The 12263-nt window shown below is 39.2% G+C and overlaps 1 protein-coding gene across 3 annotated transcripts; it reads right to left on the reverse strand.

Moving 5' to 3' along the window:
- Positions 1-153: 153 nt before the first annotated feature.
- On the reverse strand, positions 154-7403 carry rbm45 (RNA binding motif protein 45). 3 transcript variants are annotated; one of them, XM_072685805.1, is made up of 10 exons: positions 6900-7403; positions 6604-6726; positions 5824-5950; positions 5568-5687; positions 3512-3688; positions 3268-3397; positions 3084-3180; positions 2576-2739; positions 1922-2139; positions 154-478 (listed from the first exon to the last, which is right to left on the reverse strand). In XM_072685805.1, exons 1-9 carry the CDS (start codon positions 7167-7169, stop codon positions 1947-1949), a joined length of 1401 nt encoding a protein of 466 aa, XP_072541906.1. In that variant the 5' UTR covers positions 7170-7403; the 3' UTR covers positions 154-478; positions 1922-1946. The 3 variants fall into 3 exon arrangements, with proteins under 3 accessions (XP_072541906.1, XP_072541905.1, XP_072541904.1); XM_072685804.1 differs by having other exon boundaries at positions 154-1826; XM_072685803.1 differs by having other exon boundaries at positions 154-2139.
- Positions 7404-12263: the final 4860 nt, after the last annotated feature.

Raw genomic sequence — 12263 nt, forward strand, 5'->3', positions numbered from 1 at the left:
CAGGACACGTGGGGACCCTTAATCCTGTGTACATCTAGCTACTAGAAAGTAACATCCAACATCTGTAACATCAAAAAGGTACCAGGGGGGGTAGCTTTCTCGCAGTAGCTTTCTAGCTTTCTAGTAGGGGCAATAATCACAACGCAATTCAGATTTGTGTTTACTACTTTATTAATAGTAAGACCATCTACACACAAATAGTAATGAACAGTTTGTGATTAAATATTGGAGTTCTTCGTATGTGCGTTCTGTCAAGTTAAGCTTTGTCTTGAGAGTCTTTAGGGTTTACAACACATAATAGAACACAACATAGGGAAAAAGAAATACTGAATTAAAGGAGACGTCACATTTGTCCCCACAGCAAAAATATTTTTTTTTTAAAATATGGTACGATAGTCACTGTCCGTAGCTATGTGGTCGTGTCATCATAAAAATCCGTCCAGTCATGTCGAGGTCATGGGTCATGTCACTTAAAACTCTGTAGGAACAAAGACAGCATAACCAGTTATACAAGAATGCCTTAACATAGGGCCTAACTGTGTGTGTGTGTGTGTGTGTGTGTGTGTGTGTGTGTCGGTCTATGTATGTAAATATGGGTATGCCACAGTGGGCCAAACTACATTTAGTTTGGAGGTCTTATTCCACCTAGAAGACATATCGAGCTTAAAAAAAAGCTAAGGCCAAGTGGACACTACACGACATTTCCAAATCCCTGAATCGCTGTAATGCTCACGCTACTCAACATTTAAGCTCTCTGTTACATTCACAGAAGAGATGTAATAGTTAAGCGATTACAGAAGAGCATGCATGATCACAAAATCCTACCGGCTCATGGACACAAACGCAAAAAGACTCATGGACACAAACACATGACTAAATTAGAGCAGAGACATTAAGAGTCCATAAAGAGCACCTCGGTTTTTCTTTTTTTCCCCATTTTGAGTCACCATTGCAAGTTACACCAGCACAGAGGAGAAAATGATGGTCAATATTCACTAAAAATACGCAAACAAACTGCAGAAGCCTAATATTCATAAAGCAAAAAAAAAAAAAACTCAAAAAAACCCAAACAAACAAAAAAAAGTGTCAGTCTTTGGCTGCTACTCATGATTGTTCTTACTGCGCATTATAAATAAGCTCACATTACCAGATTAATGGCCAAGAAGGCCAAAACATGTTTGAAAATACACTATGTCCAAATGTTTGTGGACAGCCCTTCTAGTGAATGCATTCATTAGATGGTCATCACCTTTTGTCGCTGAATGCAATCAGAGAAGTGCTCCAGGTAGAAAGCCTTCCCTGGATAGAAGATACTGTTACTCCAACAAAAGCTAGGAAAACTCTTATTATTAATACCCTTCATTTCAGAGGAAATAATAAATGAGCAAGTGTCCCAATACTCCATATAGTGTATATGTGCTGAATTATTTTTTTGCCAAGCTGAGGGATTTTGTCGGCAATCTCAAAAACATGTCTAAAGCAGAAAGGTCAGAGCTATAATTGTGTAGTGTGCACTCGGCATTAGTAAAAAGGAAAGGAAGAAGAATAATTGTTTTATCTTCTTGAAATGCAGACAGAGGCTCCAGCGTTGCAGCAAATAAAGACAACTGATGAATTGTCAACTGGTGTGTATTGTATCATTGAGAGAGAAAGTTTAACATTAGACAGTTTTACATGAGGCATGATCACGTTCTTGAAAAGACGTTGCAATATCTCAGGTAAAGGATGATAAGAATGAATAAATGATAAACTGTATCAAGTGTTTTTAGTCTTAGGTTTCAGGGGTTTTCTTACTCGGTGGTTGTAGTCTGTGTCCTGTCTTATCACTGTAATGCCGATAAACCACAATCTGTCATGAACAAGCATTTTGGTTGTTGATAGAGAAATCAACATTAGCATCTTACCATGTGGAATAACCTACCTTAGATGACTGATGATCGAACCGGTCAGTAGGTTCTCTGGCGTTTGTGGGACTCCTCTTTAGGCGGGTCAGCAAGCATGACCTTCATTTTCACACCGTTCACCACTTTTCCATGCAGTGCTGCCATGGCATCGCTTGCATGCTTCCTGTCTGCATATTTAACATAGCCAACGTTCCGACCTGGCACAAGGTACACCTCCATCAAAGAGCCAAATCGACTGCAGGGAAAAAAAACAAAAAACAAAAAAACAATGAAAACAAAGCCCAGATGTTACAATATCAAAGTCAGGTCAAATTGGTTGAATCAATTTGTGGGTTCCAAGTGATCTTTTCCTAAAGCAGCAATAATCTTTGGCATTTAGGTAACATTAGAAAAGTCCCGAAAGGTTTTTCATAGTTACAAACATTCTTTTAAGCTCTGAAAATGGGAAGAATCAAATCTGTCTGGCCTTAATCCAATTCACAGAGAACCAAAAGGGCTGTGGAATTACCAATTTCATGGTTGACGGCTCCCCAACAAAAAAAAAAAACACACCGACAACACAATGATTGAATATGAATGTCAGTAGTTTTTCTATATAATTTTCTCATGGAAACTGCATACTCAGACAGACACACACACACACACACACACACACACACACACACACCTACCAAAACACATCCTCCAGTACATCCACCGGCAGTGGTGACGGGTTGAAGATGACAAACAGCCTCTCTTTGACCACACTGTCAGGAGGAGCCAATTTCTTATGAGAGGGGAGAACAACATCTGTCTGAAGACGAGGCTTCGGGAGCAGTGATGGTGCTGCATAGCCCTGGAAGACAAATTACATTCAGCTACACACAGAAGTTCAAAACTGCAAGTCGCTTTCAGTAATAACAATTAGCTTCCATAAAACCCTAATCGGGAACTGACAACAAAGCATCACAACCACCCAAGAGCCATAACACAACCCATTTTTTTTTTTTTTTTTAAAGGTGGTGTTATCTGGAAGCTTCTGGAAGCCTTGTAGCTGCTGTAAACTAACTGCCTGTTGATGCATTTTCTGACCATAATTGTTTTAAAATGACTATTTAATTACAGAGACGGCAATTCCACCCACGTTTCTTTTAACAAGTCACAGACTTGTCTTGGTGGTATTTAAAGATTGGTGCTTACTGCAGTGGTCTTCATTAACTGAGGTCCAGAGGGGCCATTCCACACCATAGACATCATCTGGGCTGCCACCAACTGCATGGCCATCTTCCCTACTGGGCTGTAAAAAAAGGGGAGAGGACCATAATGAAGCACAATATGACAGATTTAGGATGATGACAATGAGTAATAGCTCTGATCTTCCAACCTGGTCCTGTCCTCTCCATCGTCTATGTACGTAACAGACAGCCTGTTTCCAGGTGGATATTCAAAGCCATTCAGTTTCTCTTTAGCATATACTGCTGAACCCAGGTTGTTGTACCGAATCATGGCTTGTCCTGTGGATATAAAATAATTAGGTTCAAAAGAACTCAAGAATTTCAGCTATTTGTAAACAAGCATTTCAGTTTGTACAAGAGAGGGAGTGTTGAAGACTGGGCAATATGTATTACCTTTGCTAAAACCATACTGGTCTCTCTGCATTTCACAGTAGTCCATCCCAGGAATTAGATCAAACAGGCCATAAACCTGTTCCTGCGTGACGGCTGCTCGTGACGACACCATCAGGCACCTTGTGATCAAGTCAGAGTTCCACACATCTCCAGCACTGTAACTACTAGATTCAGCACCTAAAGGACACCATATACTATTTATTACTGATGCTACAAATGGAGCTATAAGGTTCTTGCATGAGTGACAATCACATTCATATATAATAATCAGACCCAAGGATGACATATAGCTATTGCATGAAGAGAACTTCTCTATGTATGCTAAAACACAAACCACTGTATAACTCTCCATCCTCCATTCAGCACTTTTGTCCTGCCTATTGAGAGAATCCCCTGCTCACTTTCTTCAAACACTACAGTGGTGTACAATGTGTTAATAATAGACGCAGAAATCAATAACAAACTGCACACCACTTTTTTCAGTATCCATTAACATAAGTCCACACAACATGAATCCTGGAAATACTAGACTGAAGTCAAGTGAATTAATGTGAGCTCACAGAATTCAGAATGGTTATACAACGCTACAGGTCAAGGGTGTTACAATGACTAAGGATGATCAATAGGACAATATTGATCATTATCATGATTAATTACATCATCTCATGCTTTTCTGAGCAGGTCACAGATGTAGGTAATACTTCCAGAACAGTGACATGGTTAATTAAATATAATTAGCCCTAGTTAATTAGGTGTAATGCAGTGATTTATTTGTTGAATAATTATTATTTGTACTCATATGTACCCAAGTGTTTTTCCAAAATTAACAGAAAATGATTTTTTTTAATGACGACTGTAGTCTAAGAATTATTTAACCCACTGAACAGAATCCCTTATAAGAGCACATATTTGCCAATGAGGTGGCAAATCAATGTTTTTATTAGTTGCATCAGGTGTGCTTGAGATAAAACACATTTAATACCTGGACTGGATAGGGGTTTAATGATTGTAATGTTTAATTGCATATTAGAAATATGGCTAAGCTGAGTTCATAAAAAGAGAGTTCATAGAAGAGATCATTGCCTTCCACAAACAAGGAAAAGGGTACTTAAAAACCGAGCAAAGGCACTGAATGCTTCTAAAGATACATTTGGAAGCAGAATTCACATGTTTAAAGATTAGGGAACACTGGCTACGCTACCTGGACTTGGCAGAAAGATGAAGCCATCAACGGCTGACTTCAGATTCCTGAAGAGGCAGATGGTCAAAAACCCACAATTGATGGCAAAAATAGCAAGATTTTGTGGCAGCAGATTTCGAAGGTTATAGTTTGCACAGTTAGGAGCATACAAAACACTGAAAGGCATTTATGGTGAGACACTTCTACTGACCCAAAAGTGCAAGAAAAGTCGGCTCTGATCTGCTTAAAGCCACATTAATGAGCTACAGATGTTTTGGGATTGGGGAACTTTTCAGGCCTATGGAGCATTTTTGGATTATTATCTGGCACTGGAAACCTGCAGCATGTGGAGGGCAAGATGGGTTCAATCAAGTATCAGGATATACTTGGAGAAAACATCATGCCTCCTGCGAGGAAGCTGAAGCCTGGGTGTCATCAGACCTTCCAACAAAAACACTCATCCCAAGCACACCTCAAAAAAAAAAGGCTTGGTTTCAACCTGAAAGGTTCTAGAGTGGCTGTCACAAGAAATATTTGATGGGATTTGAAGGCGGTTGTTGCAGCACACAAACTCACAAAATAGCTAACTTGAGGCCACTGCACTCCTCAGAAATGCTGCCAGAAGCTGGTGTACTGAAAATACTGGTCATGAAGGGATTGAATAACACTGAGACTGCAGTAGTCATTAAAATGAATTTTGTGTTACATTTGGAGAAAGCATTTTACTCATATTAGTTGTGTTGTCAATGGAATTCAATTAAATTTCAGTTGCAACTGTAACACATCTATACTGTCTGAACATCAACGTTTTTAAACAAGCAGGTAAACTTTCCAACCACATGGATGAACTTTATTATTCAAGGGCTAAATACTTACCAAAGGAATAGGCACTTAAGCACTGCTCACTTGCTGCATGATCTGGTCTTGAGTTACTGAAACACTCATTGTCTGCAGATGCATTTTTTGTCCTTGGTTCAGCAAGTATGGCTCTGAAGCCTAGGTAGATAAAAAAATAAAACAAATAAAAAAGCTTACATGCAAATGGTTTATACCAACCATGACGGCTGAATTTTCACCATGGGGCAATCTACACAATGGAGTATAAAAAAAAGAGAAACATGGTGCCACTTACTTTTGTCACAGTTTTCTATAGCAGTGGCAGCCTGGGAGGGTTTGTGATACCTTACATAGCCCAAGCCTTTACTCTCCCCTGTGGTTTTATTTTTTATAATAATTGCGTACTCTATCTCTCCATATGCCTATTGAGGTAAAAAAAAGAAGAAGATTAAACTGCATCACAGGTAAGTTACTTTCTTAAAATCCAGAATAGTTTTTGTTGCTCTTCTGCATTATCATCACATATTAGGTAAATAGGAAATTCAACATTTTAAATGGATATTTATATTAGTTGATTTTGTATCATTCAATTTAAAGCCATCAGATAAGTTGTATTAGTAGTTTCTACAACAGGGGCATTGGTTTCTGTTCTGGAAAAGTCTAACATGGTGTCTTTCTGTTACATAAACACTGGTATAAACCATTACAGTGGTATTAAGTAAAAAAAAAAAATAAAAAAAAGCATTAAGTGGTTTCACACCATTTTCAAAATTAATTCTCATCAGACCATTACACAGAACATTAAACAGATATTTGATTATCCATTCATTGCAGGTGACGCAGGGTTCTTCTGCTAAATACATTTTTCATTTGCACATTCATTATGCACCCAAAACTCTACAAATTAATTTTACATTTCTCCACAAAGCTGCTCCACGTATATGTAGTTCCTTCATTTTAGTAACATGTATAAATATTAGCATCAACTGAAACATACAGAAATATTGCACACTGGCATCAACCACGAATCCCCATGTTGGTGCAGCCACAAGATAAATTCAAGTCTGAATGGTACCTTGAAAGTCTCTTTCAGATCCTCCTCAGTGAAGGTTTTTGGAATCATCACAAAGATCCTGGTCAGCTCTTCATCCTCCACGTCTCTGTGGCTACCAGAAGACCTAGACTGGGCAATGAATACCTGTCCAAGCAAAGAGACATCACAATTCATGACTACCACCAAAGGCCTTGATATTAGGGATGATACATTTCCACATGCTATCAGATCTCTCCAAAAGCAGATTTCTCAGCCACAACACAAACTTGAGCCTTCTATTCCAGAGCAACATGGACTCTGAGACGAGGTTTACTCACCTTGATGGGCTTGGTTCCTTCAGCCAGGCATCTACCGTGCATGTCCTCCATCGCAGTACATGCTTGAGAAGACTTGGCGAATTTTACAAACGACACTCCCTTTGACTCTTTCGTCTGTTTATCTTTTACTACCCAAATGTCTTGGATTTCACCGAAAGACGAAAAATGCTCCCGGATGATGTCCTCGGTGATAGATTTACTGGTAACGAGAAACAACCGACTATTTGGGGGTTCGTCAAGATACGACGACGGCCTGCTGTAGTCCTCCATATTAAAACGGCTTTGGTGCTAGTCTTGCGAGCTAGCAAAATATTTAGCCAGTTAGCTTTTTCGCAGGATGTTCCCTCCACTAGATTTGCAAAATGGAAACCACAGATCTGAACAACTACATTTATTTAAAACAACGTTTTATATTCCCTAACAGATCAGTGCTGCAACGCCTTAACGACGAATGTTGAAGCAGCCATGTAACGTAGCTACAGTCCCACTCAGTGTAGCTTCCTTACAGACCTAAACAGCGCTCTGACACTTCAAAATAAAAGTCCCGTTCAAGCTCGCTAACGGGGACGCAAAAATAAAACTGCGGCGAATGTAATTTATTAATTTTCTGCGTATAATTTATTGTATAAAATAATCTGAAATTGATTTACATTAAATGATTAAGGGAAAATATATTTCGGTCTTGTTTATATCATTATAATTTTTGCAGCATACTTTGTAAAGTTTGAATGAAGTAGACTCGCTTTTGTAGGACCGCTTTTGTCAAAAACAAAAAAACAAAAAAACAAAAACAAAAACACAAGAACTTACAAACCAGTGTCATAAACCAGAAAGCTACGCGATCTAAAGCATGATTAGCAGAAGAGATCAAGAGACATATTTGAAATGAGTTTCTGGTCCTGATGGGGCTTCCGGTATCATCCTAAGAGCCGGAGAAATCCAGCTGGCAAACATTTTTAACAGACATCTAAAACTTCTTCCTACTCATGCTTTAAAAGACCCACTATTACCTGCCTACATGACTACCACCCCGTTACACTGACATCAACAGCCAGAAAATGCCTGGAGCGGCCGGTCAAAGCTCATATCTGTTCCTCCCTTCCTGCCACCCTAGACCCTCACCAATCTCCATACCTATTAAATACATATATGAATGATGCTATCGCCCTGACAGTGCACACTGCTATTACAAAATTATATTACAATATTATATATATAACTTAAATATATAAATAAGATAAATAAGAAAACATACACCTACTGTATGCAAGACTACAGCTCAGCATTCAGCACAATTATCCCCATCACTCTTATCTCTAAGCTCACAGTCTAAACACCCATCCCTGCACCTGGAATCTGGACCTCTTGACTGACAGACCCCAAGTGGTGAAGACAAGAAAAGCTTCTCCTCCATTCTGAGTCTGAGCACAGGAGATGCCTAGGTATGTGTGCTTAGCCCCACCCTGTACTCACTGTTAACACATGGCTGTGTGGGCAAGCACAAATCCAAGTTTGCTGATGATACGACAATCCTAGGCCACATCACAGATGGCATCATCAGAAAGCTTACAAAGATGAGGTCAGTGCTGTCTCAACATCAGCAAAATAAAGATAATGGACTACATATAGGAAACTGCGGAGGGGTGGTCACTCTACAGTACATCAATGGAGCTGAAGTAAAGGTTTATTGAATGTGGTTGGTTTAACACAAAAACCCACTTCTTTAACTACCTTCATTAAATTCTACATTGAGGACGACTGTATTATGGAGTGTGTACATAAGATAACTGACGTGTAGTGCCAGACAGGAGTCCCTGACCTATAGCAGAGTAATGTGGTTTCAACTGCCGCATGTATGACATTTGGCAGATGCTCTTATCCAGAGCACCTCAAAGAATATCTTATCTTCTTTAATAGAGGAAAGGCTATTTACTGAACTATATACAAGACTATCCATGTATATGAAGGACCATTTAACCAGGCAAAAACCCCTGCAGGGTTCATTTAAAAACCCTAGAACAGTCTTTTTTAAGGGCGTAAGTGCTTGAAACAAAGTTTACGCTTCCATTGGTAGCAGAGATGTTCATTCAGACGTATGAATGATGCCATGCGACTGAGAAAGGAGGCAAAGACCATATAAGGAATCTCTCCAATCATAGGACAGACCATGCTTGGAGGGTTCTCTCAAATACACTGAGTAATTAAATAAAGCTCATAACCTTTACCGGCAGCATTCAAGATTTATGCACTAGATTTAGGACTCACAATTTTGTTTTTTAAATAATTTGCATGTCAAATTTCCCCCTTTTCTCCCAATTTGGTAATGCCAATAAATCCACCCCTTTGTAGCTCAGCCCTGAAACTAGCAATGCTCTCGACACCAGGAGGGTAAGAACTTAGTCTGTCATCCGATACATGAAAAGCCAGCCACAGCCTCTTTTCCATCTACCATCAGCCGACACACTCTGAGGAAAGCGCCGGCTCCCCGGCTCCCGGTTTTACCTGGAAAATAAATAAATACATTCATAGACCAAATTTGCTGGTATCATAAAGAAGCCTGAGAGCCAGAACCAGATGACCTACTTGTATACATCAAATACAACAGTGTTACAGTAAAAAAAAGAAGAAGAGAGAAACCAGGACTCTACTGTTCTTTGTAATGCTTTCCTGTACAGAAGCAGATGTGCTGAAAAACTTTCTGGCTTAGAACTAAGGTTCGTATTTGGGCCTTTTTTGCCAAAGCGTGTTTGGCCAAGCTGCAATATCTGCCATGACCACCGGAGGCCGCTAGTACTTGCAGGTCTGTTATAGTAAATGGAAACGCTTCAGTATTCGCACTACTTGCACATGTTCATGGGTTTCCCACGTTTGTCAAAAAGCATATTTATCTTAGCATAAAGTAAGAGCAATTAAGTATTTATCTATTTAAAGGGAAATTATTTTCTACTTATTAAATCTAGGCAGAAACAGCTCTACAAAACCTAAACCGATGAGCTAGTATTCGGAAGTATACTGGAAATGTCGAAAATATCTAAATCTGATGTGAGGGTAAAAGTGGTGCACGATGCTAGCATATTGTGGAAATATGCGCATTAAACAGTCCTGTTCGAAGATGTAGTGGTCGAAATTAACGGTGGTCTCAGACGGACAACTTCATCCTCGGTGATGAGTAAGGAGCGGGGAACTAGACGCTGGACGCAAAAACGAGCCCCTGCACGGTAGCAGTGAACGAATCGTTCTTCTGAACCGGTTCTTTTCAATAAATCGGTCGAACTGATTCACAAGTATAACAGAATCGTTTAGTAGCATCAACGTTCAATTCCATGCACTGAAGAGTCCTAAAAAACAAACAAAAATATATTATCTTATTTTTTTAGAAATCAACTGATCTCTGTGAAGAGATCAAAAGGGGGAATTGTGAGATTATAATTATAGTTATGGGTTTGAATCATGAGACTAGAGGGAACTTGCTTGCTCAATATAACCCTGAAACCAGACAAGCAGAACAGCGTATATTCTAAGAAATGCTATATAAGGAAGATAACAAAATGTACATGTTGGGTGTAACTGGATCAGCACATAGCAGTTGAAACTTGCTCACGAAAAGAGGAACCACAGCACAGGGCGTACATGTAGTTCAAAATAATTAGATTAGCAGAAGTGTTGGTGAAAATATAAAAAAGCAGACATAAAATGCAGCCGACAAAGGCACCAATCAGAACACGCAAAACACAGGAAGAAGAAGTGAAACTAGCCAAGTTAGGACTAGACGACGCCCTGCTTTGTGAATATAAACAATGTAGCCTGAAGTGTCCTTCAGACTACACCCAGCATCTCTGTATGTTATGTAGTCTCCGTTTTCTGCAGAACAACGCAATAAAAACTCTTCTATTCAAGGAGGACAGCTCTCTGTGTGATCTTTCCCTCATCTACGAGCATGTTGATCATAGACTGAGAGCTATGATCTCAACACAACCTCATAAAATCACTATATAAAACAGCCCTCCACATCCCAACACATTCAAGAAAAACATGTTTACGTTTTAATTCTATTCAGTGGCTTCCTTTGGGCTTCCATAACTAAAAGACGTACATATGTGTTTTAAGAAAATTGTAAATCATACCCATACATTATTCTGGTCATCTATTTAATTTCGTTATTTAATATATGTGGACCCTGATCATCCTCACTGTCACAACTGTTACTGTAAGCCTAACAGTACATGTATAAGCTCACTGGCTCTAATCTACACTTTATCTGGAAATACTGACTTATTTTATTGTGATGTCTAATGATAAATAAATATTTTTTATGATAAAAAAACAGGCATCAATGCTATAATTTTAGGTATTATAGGTATAGGTATAATTTACAATAAGTTAGCTAACTGTCAACAACAAAGTTAAGAAAAGTTAACCTTGTTAGGTAGTTTAGCGTTTCTTTAGCTTCCTTAGCTGAGTTAGAGTTAGCTTGAAAGCTTAACTTTAGTCAATGAGAAAAGAATGTGTTATAAATCGTGATAAAAAAAATACTACTTTTAAATAATTTAAATTAAAAAGATTATTTAAAAACAATATCTATAATTATGTCAGTAATGCACATCGCCACCAGACTAGGGTTGAGTAAATGAAAACGGGTTGCTCCTCGACATGACGTAGCAAAACGTCGCTGTATTTCAACAGAACCGGTAACCCTTTCAACATCTGGCCAATCAGATTTCAGAGGACTTCGTGCTCTCGCTGCTGATTGGGTAACACCGCGGACACGCCCATCCAACGAGGGAAAGCGTGGCGCTACCTTTATTCCCGTTTTGACGGAAACCATAGCTGAACTGTGCACAACCTGTTGAGATTGAACGCCCCCCAGGCCTCGCCACTGCAGCCTTTTATTTTGTGACAGTAGTACAAGAGTAGCTAGCAAACAAAATTGGCGAGCCGGGGAAGCGAGCGGGATCCTCGCTAACCCTAACCGACCAAGGCCCCCATTAGCCTGGGTTAAGCAGCATATTAGCACGCTGGCTAAACCAGCTAGCACTAGCTACCTCAAACACAAACGTGATCATAGTTTTGCTGGTATTATAAACAGTACAGTGCTGAACACTGAGTTTTAGTCGAATTCAGTTGGTTGCAGTAAAATCCGCGATCTGTTAGTTAGCCAACACTGATCTGAGCTGCGTTGAGAAGCTAGCTAGCTGCCTTAGCGATTAGCATGTTAGCTAGCTAACTCGGTTAACACAAACAATAAAGTACAAAAGTGAGTATAATTAGGTCAGTTCATTATATACTCGTTGTATTTGTGTGTGTATATATATATATATATATATACATATATGTGTAAAATCCATCATCCCGTCAATTCCGATG

This window comes from Salminus brasiliensis, chromosome 8, assembly GCF_030463535.1.
Source record: "Salminus brasiliensis chromosome 8, fSalBra1.hap2, whole genome shotgun sequence".
NCBI classification, from domain to species: Eukaryota; Metazoa; Chordata; class Actinopteri; order Characiformes; family Bryconidae; genus Salminus; species Salminus brasiliensis.